The 25503-nt window shown below is 37.4% G+C and overlaps 1 protein-coding gene and 1 pseudogene across 5 annotated transcripts in view; both read left to right on the top strand.

The window, feature by feature from the left end:
• The window catches only part of Swt1 (SWT1 RNA endoribonuclease homolog), a 64355-nt gene that overhangs the window by 17779 nt on the left and 21073 nt on the right, over positions 1-25503 (top strand). For 3 of the 5 annotated variants that reach the window (XM_060364434.1, XM_060364435.1, XM_060364438.1), the window contains 10 exons: positions 1625-1684; positions 3520-3649; positions 4974-5075; positions 5528-5716; positions 7291-7384; positions 11673-11818; positions 13002-13153; positions 16939-17077; positions 20200-20351; positions 23945-24141. In XM_060364434.1, the coding sequence (XP_060220417.1) occupies positions 1625-1684; positions 3520-3649; positions 4974-5075; positions 5528-5716; positions 7291-7384; positions 11673-11818; positions 13002-13153; positions 16939-17077; positions 20200-20351; positions 23945-24141 (1361 nt within the window). The remainder of the gene's footprint in view (positions 1-1624; positions 1685-3519; positions 3650-4973; positions 5076-5527; positions 5717-7290; positions 7385-11672; positions 11819-13001; positions 13154-16938; positions 17078-20199; positions 20352-23944; positions 24142-25503) is intronic. The other 2 variants (XM_060364436.1, XM_060364439.1) reach the window with 1 other exon arrangement.
• LOC110550248 (ATP synthase F(0) complex subunit C1, mitochondrial-like) lies at positions 9025-10839 on the top strand (annotated as a pseudogene).

Here is a 25503-nt window from a genome sequence, read left to right as displayed (position 1 = left end):
GCTAGCATGTTCTGCATAGCAAAAGAGAAGAGACTGAGACAGGCCAAGACAGACAGAGAAGTGTTGGATAGAAATCCACAGATAATAGATGGTTTTATGTCTTGGTGGTTTGAATGAGAATGTCTTCCATAGGCTCACATATTTGCATGTGTAATCCTCAGTTGATGAACTATTTACAAGGATTTAGGAGGTGTTTCCTTGTTTTTGCTGTGAGTGGGCTTTAAAATTTCTAAAGCCCTTGCCAGGCCCAGTGTGTCTCTGCCTGCTGCCTGTGGATAGAATGTAGCTCTCAGCTGCTGCTCCAGTGCTCTGCCTGTCTGCCATGATGACCATGGACTAACACTGTCAAACTGTAAGCAAGCCCCCAATTAAATGCTTCCTTTTATAATTGTTGCCTTGGTCATGGTGCTGCTTCCTACCAATAGAACAGTGACGAATAGTGTCTAATAGGAAAGCCTAGTGTTTTGTTTTGTGTCTTGTAGATAGAACTATGAGAGGCACTGAGAAGTAATCAGGGGAGCAAGATAGTCATGTTTTCCCATTAGAGTCACTTTAACAGATAAAATTTATCCTCAGTGCATTTAATAAAGCATAGTAAGGTGCAACATCAGCTAAATGCCCGCTGCTGTTTTCATTTGTAATATGCTTAGGAAGTTTCAAAGACAGTTAACATAAATATCCTGCATTGTTAGGTGATGGACTCATTGACTTCACATTGAGAAGTGAGGTGAGGCCAGAGAGCAGTGGGTAGAACTGGCCTGAAGAAGAGAACATGGGTACTTAGAATGTCTAGTTACAAGCAGTTCTGATCAGTCTAGTTTCCATGACACTTCTTCATTTAAGAAAACCTTTGAGAAATTTTAATAAGATTTAAAGTAAGAGAGAGAAGGAATTATAAATCTTATAAAATATTAAAGTATTGGCTCAGAGTTGAGGTTTATTGAAAGATATTTCAGTCTCTGTTAGAAGAGACGAGAAACCCGACCTCTGATGCTCTCACTCACTGTAGAATACAGCTCTCTGTTTTTTGCCTTTTCTCCTTAGCTGTATCAGTCCTTAGATTTCTCTCGTTGTTTTGGCAGGTCACTTTTAGAAATGGCTCACTGATTTCTATACTTGATGTTAGCCAGAGGGCTGGGAAACACTTCAGCGATTTATGAATAAAATTTTTCTTCCACTGAAACCTTGCTTGTTTATCTTTATGATGGATATTCCTTAGGGTGACATAATTCTGTTATTGAAAGATGAGTATTTTAATGAGTATAAAAGCCCTAAAGCGTATGACTCACATTTAATGACTTGGTAGCACAGGGCTTTTCTCTTCTAGAGGTGATCTCTTATCCCTAAGGGCGTTTATTAATGTCTGGAGACATTTTTGTTCGTTAGTGTGGTTGGCAGCTGGCAAGGTGGCTCAGTGAATGAAGGCACTTGCCATCAAACCTGATGACATGGTTTTGATCCCTGGGACCTATGTGGTGGAAGGAGGGAACTGAGTCTCCCAAGTTGTCCTCTGATTTACACACATAACACACGATGGGTACCAGTTCTGGTAGCTGGCCACCTGAGTCCAGAGATGCTGTTATACATCATACAAAGCTTAACTCCAAACCCTTTCTCATTGCAGAGTTTTGAAACACCGTGTTCTTCAGTGTCATCTGAGAATATCCAAGATACAGATGAAGAGGTTACTGATGCGCTTATTTACTTTTATATTTTAAAGAAATTCAAAGTTCTTTCATTCTTCCTTTTTGGGGCTGTGTGAAGGTGTGGGACAGGGTCTCACTATGTAGCCCAGGCTGATCTCAAACTTGGATCCTCCTTACTTGGCCTTCTGAATGCTGGAGTTACAGGGGTGCCTAGCTAAGCAGTTCTTACTTTTAATAAAATGTCTGTAAAAACCTTGGCAGTATGAAAATATGTCTCTACTTAAACTCTAAAAATCTTATACTTGGACTTATTAGGAAGTTCAGTTTGTAAGTTGTAATTAGGTTATCAGACACTGTTTGGAGGGACGAGGGCTGTAGTGTAGTTGGTGGAGTGCTTGTCTGTAGCACCAGGGGAAAATACTTGGAGAAGTCTTTATATTTACATGCATTTACCCTTGCTTTTAATAAGCTAATCTGCTTTAAACAGAGCGTGATGTTCCTGGGCCACAGGTTCCTTTATATTAGTTTAATGTTATGCTTTTGCATGTGTATACCTAGAGTTGCCAAAATGCGGTGTGACACCAACTCATTCTTTATTTTTCTACTCAGCAGTAAGATGACATTGTTATTCAGTGAAAATGAAAGTCCACGATATTTCATCTTTTTACCTATTGCTTTATTTTCTACTTAGAATCCTATGATTTATCTTCATAAAATTATTGTGTATAATTTTATGTTGCCTGAGTAAATTAAAAGTCACTAACATTTTGTATCTTTCTCTTTAAACAATTGTGGATAACCTTTGTTTATAATAGTTACTTGTATTTTCCTGTCTAACTGTTCAGTGCTCCTTGATAGAAGACCGTTCATGTCTGCTTTAAAGAGAATACATTCTCATTTTCTTTTGAAAGTTTAAATCTGAGACAGTTCTTACTGTGTACTTGGCCTTCTTCTTCTTATACAAAGATGATTGGCCTTTACCTCATGATTTTCCAGCCTCAGCCTTCTGAGTGCTGGAATTATAGTGTGTGCCACCATCTCCAGCCATAGTTTAATTATTGTATATCAGAATACCACCAGAGAGCTACTTCTAAAATGAGAAGGATCTTAAGCTTTATAGTTGAGAGCCACTGAGATGGCGTGTGGGTAAAGGTGCTTAGGCGCATGCATACCAGTGTACAAGAGAAATTTTTAAAGTGTAATGCAATTAATAAAAGATTTAGTGTTTAGTTTCTGATAGTTGATAAGCAATATTAGAAATCTCAAGGATACTTGACAGCACACTTTTGTTTTTACTGGAGCCGGGGATTGGATCCAGTGACTTGCACATGCTAGGCAAGCCTTCCAGCACTCCGGTAGTCTGCGGCCACACTCGGTAGAGAAGGGCAACTCTTTTTAAAGCGCTTTGAGATGAGAATGCCTGTGCGCTACGTTTTGTAGAAGGCACTTCACACAACTTACTTTAATGACACAAAAATCCTCGCCAGACAGGGGAGCACACGCCTTTAATCCTAGCATTTGGGAGGCAGAGACAGGTCCATCTCTGTGAGTTTGAGGCCTGCCTGATCTATAAAGTGAGTTCCAAGAGAGCTAGGACTATACAGAGAAACCCTGTCTCAGGAAAACAAAACAAAAAATCCTAAAGAAAATAGATAAATTTGATATTCTTTATAAGTGGGCAAATTAGGTTTTAAAGTAGTAAAACAGTTTGCTTGCCTGAGGCTACTACAGAAAGGAACTTACTTTAAAACTGTGGTTATAAATCCATATGTTTTTATGTTTTTATGTAAGGCCTTTTTGTGATGTATTGCTTTCTTTCCTTAATATCTGCAGTAAGTAACTAGATACTTCATTGGGGTCTTTTACAATTTAGATGCAGATAGTAGAAGAGCTCCATGCTGCACGTGTGGGAAAAAGTGTGGATTTACCTGTGGTTCCACCATCTGGAGAGTTAATGAGTATGGAAATTGACTTGGTAGAAGATGATGTACATTCTTCTGCTGGTATACTTCTTAATTTTTATGATCTGTGTTTTTCTAAGAATTGTTGTACCAGCATTCAATTTTTACAGTGTATAGATAAAATGCTAAAATGTGCTCAGTTAAAATCATGGTGTATCTCTTATCTTACTAGACCATTAGACATTTTCTTTTTCTCATGACTAATGAAGTTATGCACTTTTTTATTCTTGATCTTAATTATAACTTTTAGTTCTTTTAATCTGTAAAACACTGATCAAATAGAAGACAGTTTGCTTGAAGGTATTATTTTCATGGTTTCCTTATTAATATAGTAAATTTTTGGTTATTTTTACTACTGGGAACAGATAATAACAATTATTCAAAGTACAGGAAGTGGTGGTACATGCCTATTGTCCCAATACTTGGGAGGCTGAAGCATGAGGCTGAGGAGCTCGAGATGGTCTTGCACCACATAGAGTTCCATGATAGCCTATTCTATACAGTCTTATATATGCCCTGTTGCAAAATAAATAAAAAAATAAGATTACCTAAATTAGTATACTGATTTGAATTCTCTGTAAAAAGTGTTGTGGTACCTTTTGTTCTTATTTAAAATACTCATATTTTATAAATTTATAATCTTTTCCTTATAAGATCTAATAGAAAACTTACCCAAATGTCCTATGAAGTAACACTGCTACTTTTATATATTTTCCTTTTTACATATTTAGCTTTTCAGTGATGTTTTATTGATGTTATAATAAAATTAATTTATCCTTTTTGAGTGTATAACTACCAGGTATGGAGGAAGGATTTAGAATCATAGTTACTGCTGGGACAGGTCAGTTTGTGATTATAATATAACCGCAGACAATTTATGATAGTTTACTGGGTTGGGAATTTACAATTACTGTTTTTTCCCTTAAGAACTGAAGTAATAGGAGTTACTGTTAACAGGAGTTTTGTAGTCTTGTTTAAAGGACCTCTTCCCATGAGAATACTCCCAAGAGCACTCTGTGGGTAGTTCTCCAGTCTTGACCTGTTTGCTCCTGTGCTCCAGCTGTGCCAGGCCTTACCTTCTCTGACCTGGACAAGTCCTCGTTGACCTTCAGCACAGACTCTGGCTTAACCAAGGTTGTTGATCCTGCCCAGAGAATCCTGAGTGGCTGAAATTTACGAGGCAGCAAGTGATAGGTCAGGTAGTTAATGGCTTGAGAAGCCTACGATTGATTTTTTTATACCATTAGGCTTAGAAGACATAGAGGCTTTACAGTTAAATGAATTATCTGTGCTTCTGTGATATCCAGATTTAGTCATAATTCATTATCAAGTGTCATGAAACAGTAACTTTGCTCTTCTTCTCTAGCAAGTACTGCCTCAGACAAAAAGCTTCTAATTGTTATTGACACAAATATTCTGATGAATCATCTCAAATTTGTTAAAATTTTGAAGACGACAGAAATACCAGGTATTTATAAAACATTCATAGATTCTGTTTTTTTGTTTTTGTTTTTTGTTTTTTTGAGTTGATACTTTATATTAGCAGAGTTGTTTTTCTCACAGTTATATTCTATCATCTGAAAATTCTAAGAAGATAACCTTAATAGCATAACCTAGAAATCTGAAATACGTTGGAATGACACTGTATTTTAAAATTAGTTTTTTGTATTTATTTATTTGTGTGTGTGCACATATGTGCATGCCACAGGATATGTGTGGTAGTTAGAGAACAACTTACAGACAACTTGTAGGAGTTTGTCCCCTGCCACCATGTGAGTCATCAGGTTTGGCAGCAAATACACTTGTCTCCCAAGCCATCTCCATGGCCCATAGACTCTAAAACTTTGACTTTTCCAGAAATTGATTTAGTAGCTCCATACATGTTGGGTTCTAAAAAAAAAAAATATCTTTATTTTTTAGACTTTGAGACACTTGTGTTGATAATTCCCTGGGTGGTTATGCAAGAGCTAGATCGTATGAAAGCAGGAAAATTGCTGAAACATGTCCAGCATAAAGCTGTACCCGCAATTCATTTCATCAACGACAGCCTCAGAAATCAAGATAGAAAGCTGTGGGGTCAGCCATTACAGCTGGCATCGCAAAAACTTTGTAAGTATTGTTCTTGGCTAAGCTTCAATAAAGATTTGTCTGGGTTTTTGCTTATTTTTGGAAAAAATGGTTTAAAAATTAGCCATTTGCCTTTATTATGTGAAATGAAAACAGTATTATGATAATTTGTGGCTCCTTTTGGGAATCTTTGGCTTTGTTTTTCCTAATACTTTCTTAGGCTATGTTAGTATTTCACAGATCGTGATTATATAGTTTTATGCATACTTGGCTATACTATAGAACTTTGGATTCCCCCTTCTTTTTTTTTTTTATAATGATTTACATTTCCATTCTATTGCTTCCTCTCCCTCCTTCTTCTCTCCCCTTCTTTCTTTCCTTCTCTCTCTTCTCTCTCTCCTCTCCTTACCCTTTTCCTCCTCCTCTTTCTTTTTCTGTCTTCCCTTCTCACTTTTTGTTTTTTTCTGCCAAAGGCATATGTTTCTTTTCTTGCACTTCTCTAAATGCAATGTTTTAGAGGCTAAGGAAAAACAGGCACAATAAATTTAGTTACAGACCTTTTAAAATGTCAAACATGCTGCAATTGTATTTTATATATAATATTTGAGTGACTGAATTGAGACTAGAATTCGTAACTTTGGTTTTCTAGTCAGATATTTAACATTCTGATCACATTTCATTTCTTTGAATCCAGGCAAAGTCTAATTTAAGTGAAGTCTAGATTCAGAGTTTGTGAATGTAGACACTGTTTTGCTATCTTCATTTCTTAAATGAGTTTGCAGCCTGTTAGATACATTTTTAAAAGCAGATGATTAGATATGTTTGAGCTTTACAATAAAGTTGAGCAGAAGTAATGGAAATTTCTCATATGCTTCTAGTCCCATACATACTTATTTCTTTTTTTCATAATATTCTCTTACAGTCAATACTGTCCATCAAAATAAGTATATTTTCGTCACTAGTGGTGGCTCATGCCTTTAACCCTAGCAGTTGGAAGGCAGAGGCAAGCTGACCTCTGTGAGTTCGACGCCAACCTGTTCTACATAGTTAGTTTCAGAATATCAAAGTTTGCAGAAATCCTGTCTCAAAAAACCAAAAAGATAAAAAGTATTACAGTCAGTGCAGCTACACTGACAAATCTGACACCCAGTTCACATTGTAGTGTTTGGAGAAATACTTAGTGACGTGTATCCACCATCAGAGTAGCTTCATTGCCTCAAAACTTACATGTTTTGATTTGTAGATATTGTTAAGATTAATCAGGTGATAGGAGGTTTTATTCTGTGTGGGTGTATTTTTCTGCATACACACAGGCATGTGTGCAGGTATATGTGTCTGCATGAGAAAGCCAGAGGTTGACGTTTTGGTATCTTCCCCGGTTGTCCTGAAGAAACAGGCACTTACTAACTGAACTATTGTCCCAGCCTGTTCTGTCTCCAGTCCAGCTTTTTCTTCTCATTTCCTGGGTCTCACTCTAGCCCAGGCTAGTCTTAAATTTGGGGCAATCTTCCTGCCTCAGCCACTTGAAAACAGGGATAACAGGCATGAGCCAGCATGCTCAAGTAATGTCCAGATTTTAACACACTTATTGATAGTTGCCTTTGCCACATTTGCAGATGAATTGAGTGATGAGAACAATGATGATCGAGTATTAAAATGCTGTCTTCAGTACCAGGAATTATTCCCGTGTTCTCTTGTTATTCTGTGCACGTGAGTTTCATAGTCATTGTGATTAAAATAATAGCTTATGGCAAAGAATTTTTAGAAATTATATTTACTGGGGCTGGAGGGATGGCTCAGTGGTTCAGAGCATTGGCTGCTCTTCCAAAGGACTCAGGTTCAATTCCCAGCACCCATATGGCAGCTCATAACTGTCTGTAGCTCCAGTCCTAGGTGATCTGATGTCTTTACATCAATATACATAAAAGAAAATAAAATAAACTATTTGGGGTTGGGAATTTAGCTCTGGTAGAGTGGGCCCTGGGTTCGGTCCTCAGCTCTAGAAAAAAAAAAAAAAAGGGAATTATATTTACCAAATCAAGGATCGAACACTTAACTTTTAAATCTACCACTAATCATACTCATCTATTTTTTTATGATATATGATTCCAGAGAAATGAGATACTAAATAAATGAACTTTTATTTTTATATAGTATTCAGAACACTTTTGAGAGAGGAAGGGGAAATGTTGGTTCAAAATCTTAAAGACGTTTTTAGTTGTATGAGGTAAGAAGGTGGTTATCTATTTCCATACAAGAAGAGGGTTTGCTTGTGCTCTGCTGTGTCGTGAGTGCCTCTTCTGCAGTCAGTTTTCCTGGGCTAGATCCTAGGTCTGTCCGTTGTCAGCTGCATGATTCTCTAGTTTCCTAACTTACCTTTCTTGTGTATAATAAACACAAGTATTAATACCTGCCTTATACGGTTTATCAGATAGTGTATGGAAAGGAATTAGAGTAGTGCCTAGCGCATGGTCAATTTTTTTTTTTTTTTTTAATGGAGACAGGGACTCATGTAATCATGTAGCCCTGGTTGGCTGAGAACTTTTAAAATAAATTTATTTATTTATTTATTTCATTAATTACAATTTATTCACTTTGTATTTTTAATAATTTTTAATAAACTTGTTTGTTTATTTTGAGACTTGGTTTCTCTGTGTAGCCCTAGCCATTCTGGAACTCACTTTGTAGACCAGGCTGGCCTCGAACTCAAGAGATCCACCTGCCTCCGACTCCTGAGTGCTGGGATTAAAGGTGTGAGCCAGCACCTCTTGGATACCCTAGAACTCCTATGTAAAACCTGCTGGTATCAAACTCACAACAATCCACCTGTCTCTGTGCCCTGAGTAGTGGGTATAAAGGTGTGTGCTATCACACACAACACGATTTTTCTTTAAGTGATGATAATGTGTATTGTGTACGTCATCTGCTTATACCTCCTATCGTGAGGGTGCATCTGGTTTGTTGTTGGATAATGATGATGATGATGTTACAGGTACTAGTTGTTGCTGTTAGTAATAGAAAAGTTTATTCAACACAGTGTACTATTATTTTTTTTTTTTGAAGGCTGAGAAACAGTTTATTTAAGAGAAAGTAGGGCTGGAGAGATGGCTCAGTGCTTAAGAGCACTGGGTGATCTTGCAGAGCGAGGACCTAGGTTCAATTCCCAGTGTCTACATGACAGCTTACAAGCATCTGTAACTCCACTAGAGGAGATGCATATCTACATCTGGCCTCTGCAGGCACGGCGTGCACGTGGTTAACAGAAAGGCATGCAAACAGCACACTCTTATACATAAAGTATTAAAAAACCGAAAAGAAAGTAACTGAGAAGGCAGACTCCTTATGAAAGGATGGGTCTGGAGTCAGAAGGTACTGCTATGCATTATTTTAAGATTTCACTTAGATTTACTTTCTCAAATCAGCTAACAATCTCAATTAACATCTCTAGTCTATATGATTCTTCTGAGCTCCAGATTAATATACTCACCTACTTATTTGATTGAAATCGATCACCATTAAAAAAAGAATGCTAGCTTTTTTTCTAGTCTATTCTTTAAGTGAGTAAAAAGAGCCCCACCCTCTCCATTCCCAAAGCCCTGGGCAGTCTTGTGGATGCCCTGCTCTCTCATACTCCAGTAACCTTGTTCTGTTAGGTCTCTGTATCTCCCTGCCACAATCCCACATTAAAACATGTTTTTCTGTGGGTTCCTTTGGTTTGTTTGAGACTTCGCTCAGTTCGGTTTCCTCCAGGTGGTCCCTCTGCCAATTCCCGGGATGTGTCCTTGCTCCAGCGCTTTGTTTACGCCCTATGTTTGCAACAAGTATCTCTTCTTCAGGTTCAAGAACTTCTAGAATCACATCATTTCCCTTGGAGAACCCTTTAAAGTTTAACACCCAAGTGATAACGAAAATATGAGTGAGGTAGTGGGCTCTTCTAGTTCTGCTAATCGGGAAACTTTCAGGAAAATCACCTCACTGTTGAAGGCCAGTTGGGTTACCTAGCGAGAGCTCCATCTCAAAAAAAAAAAAAAAAAAAAAAATAGAGCGTGGTGGCTCACCTCAGTCATCACACGCAGATCTGCCTGCCTTGTTGCCTTTCCTCTATCCCAAATAAAATGGTCATTAGATGGGTTGTTTGCAGATTCTGAGAACTCTTTTGAGGTTTGGGGTGTAGGAAGTAAATCTTTATGGTACATTTTCAAAACAAAACAAACATAAAAAACAAGCCACGTTTTTTTCCTTTTCTACTCTAAATACCGCCATGGTTTCTACTTCCACAATTGCTGCCAATATTCTTCTGAAAATTAAAATGGTACTTAATTATTTTTAAAAAAGATTTATATTGTGGAGAATCCTAACAATATTCAGAGTGAAGAAGAAACTCCTGGGACTGGGAATATAGTTGAGTGGCAGAGCACCTCCCAGTATCCATGAGACCCAGTTCTAGAAGGGAGAGAGGAATGAAATGCTGATGTAGCTCCAACAGTTATTAAGAGTCTGCCGTTCGGAACAGGGAAAGTGCTGTGGGCTGATCAGGGGCTGAAGGGGAGTGGGAGTGCAGATTGAAAAGTGCAGACCACCAAGGCACTGCTCGTTTCTCCAGTTCTGATCTGCTCCTGTACCAGGGGTCTAACCAGGCCTGTGTCTGCCTCCCTCCTGAGCCGACCAAAGGCCCCATCTAAACAGCCTTTCTGCAGCAGCTCCCCTCTCTCTCCAGGTGGCCAGACAGGAATTCCAGACCAGTATTATTTCCTGGGACATTGACATGGCAACCAAATTTATCAGTGCTGGGGCTGCCACAGTTGGTGTGGCTGGAGCAGGGGCTGGCATTGGAACAGTGTTTGGTAGCTTGATTATTGGCTATGCCAGGAACCTGTCTCTCAAGCAGCAGCTCTTCTCCTGTGCCATTCTGTGCTTTGCCCTGTCTGAGGCCATGGAACTCTTCTGTGTGATGGTCGCCTTCCTCATCCTCTTTGCCATGTGAGGCTCCATGGGGTCACCCAGCCGTCCCTGCTGCTTTGACTCCATGCCAGTCCTGGTGTCCTGGTGCTGGAGTGTGCTAAGCTTTAGCATTAAACAACGTTTCTCAAGAAAAAAAATCTTTATTTTATAAATTTATATATTTTATTTATAAATCTTTATTCATCCCCTATCTAGTGCGATTATTTTTGCATAGTTGTCTGATTTTGAGGAAAAAATGTACTTAAATTGAAATGTACAAATACATTAACTGTAGGCATTATCAAATCGATACAGTGCCATAGTTAATACTTCTCTCAATATATAACTTTTTCATCATCCAGAAAGTGCTATTATGTCTTCCCCCCCCCTTTTTTTTTTCTTGTTTCTTAATGTGAAGCTTAGGAGCTAGAAAGATAATCCAGCATGTACTGCTCTTTCAGAGGATCTGAGTTTGGTTTCTAACCCAACATTGGGCAGCTTACAATTACCTAAAACTTGAGCTCCAAGGAATCTAGCAACCTATTCTGGCCTCTGCACACTGTGCATGTGATACATGCTTGTGTGAGCATACACACACACACACACATACACACACACACACACACAAATACTGAAAGAAAATAAAAAGACAACATATAAAATTTGTGGGCTATATGGGTGCTAAAAGAGAAGTTTGTAGAAGCTTCAAGTAATCTAAACTTTGATTTTTTAAAGTTTTGTTTTGTCATCTTTAATAATGCGTATGTGCATATGTCTGTGTGTGGGTATGTCTACATGAGTGCAGGTACCTGCAGAGGCCAGGGTCCTCTTGTACTGTGAACAAACAAGAAACACTCTGAACCACTGAACGACCTCTCCAGTCCCCTATAAATGTTTTTATCAAGTTCATTTCTAAACTTAAAGCTATTTTTAGTGTTCATATTGATAATTAATCAACCTTTGACTAGATCTTATATGTTTGAATTGAAACACAGTTGATCATCTAAAAATATCTAGTTGATCTTCTAAAATGTTTTTTCCCAAACCCCACCTTTAGGGATGATAGAAATTTAAGAAGTAAAAGCATCATAAGTGGTGTGAAGTCACTCAGTAAAGAAGAGTTGGATGCAGAGATACTAAATTTAACTCTGAACACAGATATATGTCTTCAGCCTGGTATGTCTAAGCCACAGTTGAAAGCAGGTAACAGTTTTACTTGAATGATTAGAAATATGTCTTATGCACTAGTATTTTTGCTGACATTTCAAACTAATAAAAAATTTTCATATTGTACATTTAAAATGATTAATTTGGAACATTTTCTCATATGTACTAAATAAAAATTATAAAAATGCAAAAGAACAGCCAGGTGTGGTAGTATACCCCTTAATCCCAGTATTCAGGGAGGCAGAGGCAGGCAGATCGTCAAGGCTAGCCTGGTCTAGTGAGGTCTAGGACAGCCACAGCTACACAGAGAAACCCTGTTCCGAAAACAAACAACAACAACAAAAAAAAACCAAACATCACTGTTATTGCTGTCCATGTCCATATACTTTTACAAGGTAATTTTATTTTTATCAATTTTCTCACTTTTACGTGTTTAGAATCATTGTGGGCATAACAACTTGTACCTTGCAAAATGTGTCTTTTAAATTAATAGCTGTAGGAAATACTCTTTTTGTTTTGTTTTGTTTCTTTTGAGACAGTTTTTCTGTGTACCAGCTCTAGCTGTCCTGGAACTCACTTTGTAGACTAGGCTGGCCAGGAACTCCCAGAAATCTGCCTGCCTCTGCCTCCTGAGTGCTGGGATTAAAGGTGTGTGCCACCCCTGCCAGGCTGGAAATACCCGTTTGAAGTGGAATTTTCTAATATTTTTGTAAAATTAGTTTCATGCTTCTAATCCTTTACTAATACAGAAAAAGCAAATATCATACAACTCTAGTAAAATAGTTCTTTCTTAACATTTAAACTAATGAGAAATATAAAGGCAGCTGGGTGCGGTGGTGCAAGCATGTAATCCCAGCACTCTGGGAGACAGAGGCAGGGGGATCTCTGTGAGTTCGAGGCCAGCCTGCTCTACAAAGCAAGTCTAGGACAGCCAAGGCCATACAGAGTAACCCTGTTTCAAACCTCCCCTCACAAAAAGAAAGAAAAAAGAAAGACAGACATACAGACATATAAGGACAATGCTGCTCTTTTATTAGAAAGCTCTATTCTGTGACTTGATATTTGATGAACTATTACATTGCATGTTGCTGTTTATAAATGTATCTCAGTTTTTCCTCCTGTGGGAAAACTTTCCTTCAGTGCTTAGGAGTACTTTCTGCATTGTACTACATGAAACTCTGTCCCAAATAATAAAACCAAAGGTAATTTCCTCTTTTAGTAACGCCTGAAGCTAATGAAGAGTCTACAAATTCTCGATTGTCCATTCTACTTCAACCCATTATAAATGATCTTGAAAAATATCTTGGGACAGCTTTATCTTCAATATTAGAAACAGAAATGAAAATTGCTTTTGGAAATCTTTGGATGGAGGTACCTATTTAACTATATTAGTTGAGATTTCTTTTTATTATTGATGATTTGTTATCTTAGAAGATATTTGTATAAATTAAAAAGCTTTCCAGTAATCCATATCTCACATTTTCTCTAAGTTTTATGATAATTTAAAATTTGATTGTATATATTTATTTTGAATATGTAAGTGTGCAAGTGTGTGTATGTGTGCAAGTGTGTGTATGTATGCAAGCATGTTTGTCATGGTGATGCTGTGGAAGTCAGAAGACAAGTTGGGAGCAACTGGTTCTCTCCTATCATGTGGGCTCCTCTGGATTAAACCCAGGTTGTCAGTCTTAGTGGCAAGTGCCTCAATGTACTGAACCATCTTGCCCACCTTGTAATAACTTTTTGATAATTATTTGATGAACGTTTCTAAAAGGTTAGGACCGTGTAGCATTTATTTATTTGAACAGAGCAAAAGTAGATATATTTAGGAAAAATGAGAAAGAGAAGGTACTCCAAGTGAAGATTCTGTGTTATTTTTTTTAATTAACTAGTAGTTACTGTGCACCTACTATGAATATTTGATATATTGATCTCCTAGAGCTTAAATTGAAAATCCTTAAAAGTCTCCCACAAGGACTAGGGATATAGCTCAGTTGGTAGAATGGTTGACTGGAATGCATGAGGCCACAGGTTTAAAAAAATTTTTTTTATTATTATCAGTTATTACAATTTATGCAATTTGTACCCCAGCTGTATCCCCCTCCCTTGTCTCCTCCCAAACCCACTTTCCCTTCCTCTCCTTCCCCTATGCCCCTCCCCTAGTCCACTGATAGGTGAGGTCTTCCTGCCCCTCTATTTGACCCTAGCCTATCAGGTCTCATCAGCACTGGTTGCTTTGTTCCTCTGTGGAGGCCACAGGTTTTATTTCCAGTGCTACATAAACCATGTGTAGTGGCACATGCCTCTACTTCTAGCACTGGAAAGTAGGGAGGTAAGAGGACTAGGACTTCCAAATCATTTTTGGCTATATAGTGAGCTTGGGATACAAGAGACTCTGTCTCCAAACAAAATAAACAAACAATAAATATTTCACCTATTCAGTTTGATTTGGTCAAAATGTTTGAAGAAATGTCTGTATATTTGACTTTTATGCCATATAAATATGAAAGTAAAAATGATAATAAGATATTTTGAATTTCATTAGCTCAATGTCTTTTTTACAGTTAAATGAAACACTAAATTTATAAACCATAGTTTATAAAATTTAAAAGCCTAGTTTTAAAACTTAATGTTTGTTTCAAATTCAAATTTGTAGCTAGGAGAAATGTTACAGCCCATTAATTGTAGCTGAGGTCTTTATCCCAGTTATTCAGTAAGATTTTAAACCTTGCCAGTGTGATGTTTGTTGATTAATGATATTATCAATTGCTGATCCAAAAATAATAAAGAATAATAAAAAAGATCTAGGAGGATTGGTTTAAATTAGATATTTCATAAAAACACAAATATTGACATCTTCCTGAATTATTTATAAATATGTCTTTGTAAGACTGTAGCAAATAAGAGTAGCATTTGATTGTTTTTTTTTTTTTTTTTTTTTCTTTATAGATTTGCCTTCTGGTAGTATGAAACATTTATATTATTTTGCTTATAGAAATGACCATTTAGAAAAGCAGATTGAAAGGCTGAAGTGGCCAAGAGCACTTGTTGTTCTTGCAGAGGACCCTGGTTCAGGTCCTAGCTTACAAATGGCCACTCACAATTGTAACCTCAATTCTAAAGAATTTGTTGTTTTCTTCTGGCCTGTGTGGGGACATGGTGTGCAGACATATATGTAATGAAAACTCGTACACATTAAAAAAGCCTTCATTTTAAAAAAGAAAAAAGTGGGTTGAGATACCCTTCTGGTTAAAACTATGCTGTTTCTCTAATTAGAGTTTGCTTTCTGTACTTAAAAGTTATGAAACAAAAGGTTAATAATATGAATTTTATAAAAAAAATCAATCTGTCTACCATTTGTCTGCAAATTTTATGATTTCCTTGTTTTTAATTGTTGAGTAGTATTTCACTGGGTAAATGTACCACAATTTCTGTATCCAGTCCTCAACTGAGGGACATCTGGGTTGTTCCCATATTCTGGCTATTACGAATAAAGCTGCTACAAACATGATTGAGCAGATGTCCGTGTTGTATTCTTGAGCATATTTTGGATGTATGCCTAGGAGTGGTATAGCTGGATCTTGAGGAAGCGCTATTCCTAATTGTTTGAGAAAGCGCCAGATTGCTTTCCAAAGTGATTGTATAAGTTTACATTCCCACCAGCAATGGAGGAGGGTTCCCCTTTCTCCATATTCTCTCCAGCATGTGTTGTCACTTGAGTTTTTTATCTTAGCCATTCTGATGGGTGTAAGGTAAAATCTCAGGGTCATTTTGATTTGCATTTCCCTGATGACTAAGGACATTGAGCATTTCTTTAGGTGTTTCTCTGCCATTCAATATTCCTCCATTGAGAATTCTCTATTTAGCTCTGTACCCCATTTTTTAATTAGATTATTTGATTTGTTGCTTTTTAACTTCTGGAGTTCTTTATATATTCTGGATATTAGCCCTCTGTCAGATATAGGGTTGGTGAAGATCCTTTCCCAGTCTGTAGGCTATCATTTGTTCTGATGAGAGTGTCTTTTGCTTTACAGAAGCTTTTCAGTTTCATCAGGTCCCATTTATTGATTGTTGCTCTTAGAGCCTGTGCTGTTGGTGTTCTGTTCAGGAAGTTGTCTCTTGTGCCAATTGAGTTCTAGGCTCTTCCCCACTTTTCTTCTAACTGATTTAGTGTGTCTGATAACAGAAGCAGAAAGACACACGGTATATACTCACTTATAAGTGGATATTAGACATATAATATAGGATAAACATACCAAAATCTGTACACCTAAAGAAGCTAGTCAAGAAGGACCACCCTTGGTAAGATGGTTAATCCTCACTCAGAAAGACAAACGGAATGGACATTGGAAGAAGGAGAAAACAGGAAACAGGACAGAAGCCTACCACAGAGGGCCTCTGAAAGACTACCCAGCATTGTATAAAAGCAGATAATGAGACTCATAACCAAACTTTGGGCAGAGTGCAGAGAATCTTATGTAAGAAGGGGGAGATAGTAAGACCTGGAGAGTACAGGAGCTCTACAAGGAGAGCAACAGAACCAAAAAATCTTGACTTGGGTCTTTTCTGAGACTGATACTCCAACCAAGGACCATTCATGGATATAACCTAGAACTCCCTGCTCAGATGTAGCCCATGACAGCTCAGTCTCCAAGTGGGTGCCCTAGTAATGGGAACGGGGACTGTCTCTGACATGAACTCAGTGGCTGCCTCTTTAATCACTTCCCCCTGAGGGGCAAGCAGCCTTACCAGGCCACAGAGAAGGACAGTGTAGCCAGTCCTGATGAGACCTGACAAGCTAGGGTTAGATGGAAGGGAAGGAGGCCTCCCTTATCAGTGGACTTCGAGAGGGGCATGGGAGGAGATGAGGGACGGAGGGTGAGATAGGGAGGGAATGAGGGATGTTACTACAGCTGGGATGCAAAGTGAATAAACTGTAATTAATATAAAAAATAAAAATAATCTGTAATAGACTTAGCACTTTAAAATTCTGATTAGTACTTCTTATTTTAAAAGGTAAGAGGTACTTTAAAAGGTAAGATGTAAGTCTGACTGGCTCTCTTTTTGTTAGGGATATGTATATAAGTCCCTGTATTGCTATGTTTAAATGATAGGTAAAATAAATCAGTAGATGGTGATTTTGTAATACTTTTTAGGTGCTGTACTTGAAACCACCATGGACTCTAATAAATCTACTACAGTGCTTTAAAAAACATTGGCTGGCTGTGTTTGGATTGGTTATGGAAAATAAGTTGCTTTTAACTATTGAGAGCCTATATGAAAATCTCTCTACAGGTATGAATCTTTTTTTACTTGCTTTCACAATAGTCTGTAAGTATTAAGTCAGTCTAGTGTGGTGACAGGTGCTTGTAATCCTAGCACTTGAGAGATGGAGGCAGGAAAATCAGAAGTTCAAGGTAAACTTCAGAAGTTCAAGGTAAACTTCTGTTACATAGTAAGTGCAAGGCCAATCTAAACTGTATAGGATCATTTCTAAAATCAGAAAAAAACAAAACAAAACAATAATCAACCAAAATGGGTTGAAGAAATGGCTCAGTAGGTAAAGTACTTGCTGTATAAGCATAATGACCTCTATTCAGATCTACAGAGCCCAGTAAAAGCTGTGTGTGGCAGTGTGCTCTAACCTAGAGCTTGGGGGATGGGGACAGGTAGGTTTTAGGGGCTAGCTAGTTCAGCTAGAGGTCTTAAGTTTTGATGATCAACTGTTTGAAAAAACAAGGTGGAAAATCCATGGAGGAATACTTCAGGATTTCAACTACTAGACTCCATGCATGCACAGGCATCTCCAAAACAGACACGTACACGTACACACGTGTGCGAACATCAGAAAAGCTGGGGGGCTGTTCAGTCAGTAAAATGCTTAGAAACTAAGAATGAGGGACTGAGTTCAGTGCAGCACCCAGGTGAAAACCTGGGTGTGGTTGTTTGTGCCTGTAATACCTTGCTGGGGAGGCAGAGACGACATCCCTAGGGCTTGTTGATCAGTCAATCTGGCTGAATTGGCAAGTTCCAGGTTCAGAGTTTTGAGACCCTGTCTCAAAAAATAAGGTGGAAAGGTAGGAATCAGCCAAACCCAGAGCTTATCTTATCGGTATGGCTCTTCATGCTAGCCAACCTGCTCTGGTTATCTCATCTTTTCCCTTTAAGTGTAGAATTATGAGTGGGTAGGTCACTACACAAACCCAGCATTTTGGGGGATTTGAGGTCTGGTCCTCATGGTTGCACAGCAAGCACTTTACCTATAGAGCGAGTCATCTCTTCCGTGCCAACAGCTTTTAAAGTATATATTTTTAGAAATTATATATTCACAATGTCTAGGAACATTAACAATGATACCATTTATAGGATAGTTTCAAAAATTTGTTATTTAGCTGCTCTTGTATGATTGCCTTCCTAAGGGTAAGCAGTATTCTGTCCTAACATGTAGCAGAAAGGTGACAGGTAGTAGTTTTCACTGGTGGTTGGGAGAAAAACTAAGGGTACAGTGGCTGTATCTTTCTTTTTTTGTTAGTTTGTTTTTCAAGACAGTTTCTCTGCGTAGCCTTGGCTGTCCCAGAACTAGCCCTGTAGACCGGGTTGGCCTTGAACTCACAGAGATCCACCTGCCTCTGCCTCCGCCTCCCGAGTGCTAGGATTAAAGTAGTGTGCCACCACTGCCTGGCTTGACTGTATGTTCTATTAAAAATTATTTTTGTAGTCACTAGGTGGTACCTAATTATTGATCCTCTGTTACACTCCTTTTAAAACCTTTTATTTGGGGTTTCTTAAAGCCTCTCCCAACCCCGAACCCCAGGTAGGAGAGAGAAGATTACTGGGGAGAGGGATCGCAGATCCCTTTATTTCTCCCAGATATTTAGGGTTGATGGGTTCTTTGGGGTCTATAGCAATCTCCCATCAATAGCAAACGCAGCAAGCTGTCCCCTCCAAGCTGCTGTGTTGAAATGTTCCTATCAGCTGTGGACAAACTAAAGCCCAAAATAAAATGCCACACTTGGAATTAAAACAAAAAATATATACATAACTGAGTTTTAAAAGAAACCAAAACTTCCATTATAGTCCTTGATCTAGATAAATCTGATACTTCTTGTTTTGTGGCTTGTAGAGAATATATAGTTTTCACTCTAAGATAATTTTGTTTATTTTGAGACAGGATCTTATATTTTGGGCTGGCCCTGAAATTAATGTGTAGCTTAGGATAATCTTGAGCCTATGATTCTCCTGCTGCCTCATGTGCTGTGATTACAGGTGTGCACCATGAGTTCCAGCTTTTCAAATGACTGTACATTAGAAAAGTCATGATGTGTAATTTTGTATACTGTCTTTAAATAGTAGTGTGTGTAGTTGTTGCATTGTACATGTGTTTGACTTCAGTATTCCAAGCTTAATATCATTATATCAATTCATGGAGCAATGTTTGGAAATGACTGATTAACTTTTTTGACTTTGTCTATATGAATTTTTGTTTTTGTTATATCTGTATAGAATTTATCATTCTTATTTTGCTTTTTTTCAGAATTTTAACAAAAACTGTTTTTCAATTTTTTGAGACATCTCATGTAGCCCAGGCTTGCCTTGCGTGTGTCACATAGTTTTCAGATGTTTTTTGTTTGTTTCAGACAGTCCCTCACTATGTAGACAAGACTGTCCTTGAACTTGTAGCAGTTTCCCTTCCTCTGCCTCTGAGTACTGGGATCACAGGGATGCACTACTGTGTAGTTCTTTTCATAATGTTTCTGGCCTCTGTGTAACATCTCAGACCTCTGAAATGATTGTCACCAATAACTTGGGAATTGATTGGAGAGCCTTATGGCAGGTTATCTTACTTTAATACACAGGAGGGAAATTCTAGATTCTTTTGTTTCTTATTGTTGTCCAAAGTCTTCATTAGCTGAACTCTTGTATATAAAGAGATAATATACTATTATCAATAAATTTTGTTTTACTTCTCATGTGATAGATTTTTAGGTACATGATAGTTGCTTAATCATGACAGGAGCCACATCTAATTTATATGCTTGTCTCTAATATGTGACTCATTCCTTTATAATAGTTATCTGGATGTGAGACAGCTTCAGCTTTGAAAGCACTGTGCTTGGCGTTTTATCTAGTGATTAATCCTTTTTATGAAGAATGTCATATTTCACTTCTCTTCCCTTTGATGTTGCCTGTGTTCAAGGAGCTCCTAGAATCTGAAAACAATACCAGAGTCAGCATGAACACTTTGTCTATAAATAAATGTGTTCAATTGTTGCTTCCTATAACAGAGAGACTATTAGTTGTGACATGTATGCGGAAATGTTTATTTAAATTGTAAAATTAATACTTGATTAGTGTTTCAGGGGATCATTGTGTTGTATGCCTGTTCTTTTATATTTTTTTTCTTAATTCTCTCTTAGTAGGTAATAATTCAGTGGATTTTGCAACAGTGAAATTTCTGCTTCAGGATTCTAAAAGTTTGTTACGTGCCTTCAGTACAAGGTCAAATTATGATGGTATTCTTCCCCATACCTTTGCTCAAGTAAACAGACTCCTCCAAGTACTTGCAGAGGTAAGATACCTATAGATTACTGTTTAGAGTACCTGATCACATACATTCTAAACATGAATTTAGTGGACAAAAATAAAAGGATATTATTATCCTGACTTATTCTGGTATTCTAAAGACTTTGAGTAAATAGCAAGTATATAGAAGTATAAGCAAGTCTTATTACAGGTTATGAAACATTCATCTTATGAAAGTTGTATCACAATAGTTGTTGAGGGTTTTTTGATGTTGTTGTTGTTATTATTGGTAACAGGGTTTTCATGTAGCCTAGGCTAGTCTACATTTTCTTTGTGGCCAAGGATAACCTTAAACTCTTTATCCTTTTACCTTTAACTCCTGGGGTTATAGAAGAACTCTCATGCTCTGGTTATGTAGTGCTTGAGATCTAATCCATAGTGTCATGTATGCGAGGCAAAGCACTTTACCAACTGAGCATTCGGAGCCCTAAAACATTTTTCTGAGGATTGTTATGTAATTCACTTAGATGTGGTACATATCTTAAGTATCCATTTATGTCTCTAACTTGAAAAGTAAAATTATTTCTAAAATAGGGTATCTCAGTAGAACTTGAAAAGTACACTTAATTTATCAAGTACAGAAAATAAAAAAAAAACATTCATTATCTATTTGCTTGGGAGAAGCTTCTGAGAAACTAAAATGAGACAGTTAATTAGCCTCATTTTCAGATGGGTGTCTGAGAGGTGTGAGAGTAGGGAAGGGTAAAAACACCCTTGTCTTGTTAGCTTTCCAACACCAGAATATTTTCATCAGCCACCATGCTAGAATAATTCAAATCGATTTTGTTGATTAGTTTTAGATTTTGCATGTTCAGGATCCTGCCTGTGGGTTTTTGTTCTTGTTTTGTTTTTTTGCCTCTGGTTCTTTAAGTTCTTTCAGTCTTTAAACCCCTGCCCTCTTTTGTAAAATGAGTACAATAATATTTCTTGACTTAGAATTCCCATAAGAATGAACTAAGTTAACGAATAACTTAGTGCCTTGCAGATAGTAAGTGCTATATAAGTGTTTATTAAAAAACAAAATCCACTAGCATGCTTGTGTATACTCTTGATTTCAGAGCCAGAACAAAGGAGAAATAGGTAAAGACTTAATTTCAAATGTTTATGCTAGTTAAAACAGTTATATGGGTGGTAGCTCAGTGGAGAGCATGGACAGAGCCTTGAGTTCGTCCCAGCACTGTCACAAAAGTTAATTTTAGGGGAAAAAAGTCCATTATTTATGTTTATTAAGTTAATAATTTAATATAAACAGATAAAGTGAGATCATCGCTTTTTTGCTTTCTGACCCATAAAAATAGAGAATAGTGTGGAATCATAACCTTTTTTTTATAGATTACTAAGAATCAAATCTCTCTTAGGCTTCTTACTATCTTGCATGAGTTTTTAAATCTTTCTGTTTTTAAATTTCCTCTACTTAAAAATCTGAATTGTTCTGTTTCATAGGGTTTCTGTGTCATAGTACTGGGTAGTCATGAGGATTGAGTGAGCTAATATGAAACCTGTAGAAAGCTCCTGTACACACCATGTTCACATAAATAGCAACATTAATATTTATATAGTATTAGAAATTTTGTTTAAAGCATTTTAAAGCATAAAAATAGTAAGACATTAACTTTTGAAATCATCTTTTATTAACATAGAAGTTTAACCCTAGAGAACTATTTTTTCTTTTGTGTTGGCCACCTACTACTGGGCATTGGTGTTAGCCTTATAGTTAATATGTGCAGTGAGACTCCATTGGAGAAAACTAATTTTGTCTTTGCAAGTGGGAATCAATTGCAAATAGTTTTTTGGTTAGGCATGAGAGCTTGTGTTCACTTGACTTTCTCAGTGCTGGGACCCTATCTATAAAGTGGCTAGTTCTCTTAACTCTCGGCTAGCCTTCCTCCCAGTTTCCAGCCCAGATGCTTTAAATGTTTCTCTCAGATGTCCCTCCCTCAGTTCTCCAATAGTCTGCTTAAACAGTCCTTTCTCCCATTTTTCCCAGTACTAGTTGCTCCAAATTATAACAATTGTTCTAGCCCATCTGCTCAGTTCAACTTCTCCTGGCTTAACTGTCTCCTAACAAAATCTTGCCTTCTCTTCTTTCTCATTTTGCTAGCCCTGCCAAGCCTCAGCTGGCTTTTTATAACCTATCCTGTTCACAGAAATCCAAGAGGCAACCAACACTGAAGGTCATAGAGTCAAGCAGTAATACAGCTAAGACTTAAAGAGCTGGTTGACAAGCAACTGGGGATCCCTTAAGGGGCCAGCCATATAAGAGAAATCACACTACACTAGTCTGGCTTGAACCTTTATAGGGCTTCTGTGTGCTGTCATTGTCTCTGTGAATTCATATGTGCTTCCTTCTTGTATCTGGAAGACATTGTTTCCTTGGAGTCATGTGTCACCTCTGGGTCTTACAGTCTTTCCATCTCCTCTTCCACATAGATCCCTGAGCCTGGGATGGAGATGGGGCTTTGATGAATACATCCCATTTAGTACTGAGTGCTCCAAAGTCTCTCACTATCTTCACATTGTCCAGTTGTGGGTCTCTGTGTTTGTTCCCATCTACTGCAAGAAGCAGCTTCTCTAATAAGAGCAGAGCAAGGCACTAAACTATGGATACAGCAGCATGTCATTAGGCATCATTTTATTGCTATGTCTCTCCTTAGGCCCATGATCTGTCTGGTTTCAGGTTCTTGGCCACTTTAGTAGTGTCGGATGTGGATTCCATCTTAAGAGTGGGCCTTAAATTCAATCAGGTTGGTTTAATCACGTAACATTTGTGTAACCATTCAGCCAGTATATCTTTCAGGCCAGTTACTTTTGTACATCACCAGGTTTGTTTCTGAGAAATATTGATGATTAATTCCTTTTCTCTTCTGCTAGCATGCAGCGTACCTTCCAGTATCATAAACCCTAGTCAGTTGTAGTGAAGGCTCTAATTAGACACCAGCTCAACCTCTCTGTGTAAGTGTTGTCTTCAGCAGTAGGGCCTTACCATCAGGTTGTAGAGGGTAATCAATAGCCTTGACAATAATCTGTGATATTTGGGGGTTTCCATGGACTCCTTTGACCAACAACTCATCAAAACATAACCCACTCCTGACACTGGAAGTTTTACTTAGTGACATAAGATGTCTAGTTGGGGCATTATTTCCCTTATTATTAGGTTATTCCATTTAGATTCCCTTCATATATTTTAGGACGCTTCTACAGTAGGTTTCCATATGGATTTTCAAATGGCCATTAGTGTTAGTAGTTCCTTCCCAGATTTCCTTCTTTACCCTTTTTCTTCAATCCCCTTCCCTATTTAATCATCCTAGTTTGCCCTTTGTCTCTACATAACGATATATTGAACAGTATTCTTAATTGGCATTTGCATATTAGCTAAGAAAGGTTATTATAGCAAATAAATTGACCATATTTGATATAATAGGAACGAAAAATATTTTTTTCTATATCTAATGCTTTCCTAGGAATATTCTATGCATATGAAAGAGAAGATTAGCCAGCGTGTCTGGAAAGCTAATATCTCAGTTTTCTCAGTTACTAGTGAAGGATTGGTGTGCATTTCATGTAATTCTTATGTCACAGGTCAAGACAAAATTTAAGCCAAGTTCTTCAGAAAGCACAGTGAGTAAAAAGCAGGAAGACACTTCTTTGATGAATCTTCATAACCAAGAAGTCACTGTTTTCTTGGATTCTCCAGTTCACCAGCTTCCCCAGTTCACCAGGCATCAAGAAATCTGGTCTGTCCTGGAAAATGTTTGGACTTCAATATATCAGAACAGGTACAAAATTCCCAAGACATTTTCATCTTAATCATAACAAGTTTGCTTTTTGTAGGGTTTCTGTTATTACCATTTCTACTGTAGTTAGTATTTGGGCTATGGGTTTATTGTTCTAGATTGTCATATTAAGGGCCTTTTGTCAAATTGGTATGTTAGAAATATTTATGTTTAAATAGGGGTAAACATCAGAATTACCTGGAAGTTTTTAGAGTTTCTATAACTAAATACTATTCTTAGAAATTTAGATTCAGTAGAGGCAACGTGAATCTGAGAGTGCATTAAAAAAGAATTCAGGTGATTTTGATGTAATCAAGATGAGGTGGCACACACCTTTAATCCTGGCACTTGGGAGGCAGAGGCAGGTAGATCTTTGTGGGTTTGAGGACAGCTTGGGCAACAAAGCAAGTCCAGGATAGCCAGTGCTACACAGAGAAACCCTGTCTCGAAAAACCGATAGATAGATAGATAGATAGATAGATAGATAGATAGATAGATAGATAGATAAGTAAAGATGAGGAGCATTGTTTCCATAGGTCACAAGTAGTGAGTCACTTAGATTGATTCAACAGCTTAGCATGTTGCAAGTCTGTAATTAAACTGGCAATAACTTGAGAAAAGTTTCTTGGGTTATAGAAAATTCATATAAGAGTTTTAAAGGTGGATAAATACAGTTATTTTAAATGTAAAATACTATTACTTTAATATATAAAGATAAAACATGAATATAAACATAAAATTCTGAAATGAAGAAATACACAGACCATTCTTGGGTAGTTTTAATTTTATATTTATTTGTGTGTATGTGGGTGTGGGATGTCATAGAGTGGAGGTCAGAGGACAGTTTGCAGAAACGGGTTCTTTCCCTCTACTATGTGATTTCCAGGGATCAAATTCAAGTCATCAGGCTTAGCAGCAAGAATCTTCACCTGAGTAAGCCATTTTGCTGCCTTCCCCTTTTTCTCTCCCAATGTTTGGGAGCACTTGTATTTTAGACAGATGTTCTGACGTGGGTTACATTCCCTTTGAGTAGTTTTTCAAATAAGGTGCTGTTAGAATAGCTTATATAGCTTAAAACCACTGATTTTAAAATAGATGAAGAGCTATTCTTTTCCCTAAGCACGTTGTCTCTATATAACTAATTTACTTTCCTTCAAGGTCCAGGGTGACTGTTGTTTTAAATTAAGATCATCTGTTTGTTTTTAAAATTACCAGAGTAATATTAGCAGTTTACCGAAATATCTATTCACAATCGGCTACTACAAAATTGGATATTAGAAACTCATTTTATTTATTTATTTACTTGTACATCAGTTTATTTTAAAATTTCATGTAAGTATATGTTTATGTTGCATATTTCCCTGT

The sequence above is a fragment of the Meriones unguiculatus genome, chromosome 11, assembly GCF_030254825.1.
Source record: "Meriones unguiculatus strain TT.TT164.6M chromosome 11, Bangor_MerUng_6.1, whole genome shotgun sequence".
NCBI classification, from domain to species: Eukaryota; Metazoa; Chordata; class Mammalia; order Rodentia; family Muridae; genus Meriones; species Meriones unguiculatus.
This window is presented reverse-complemented; position numbering and strand designations above follow the sequence as displayed.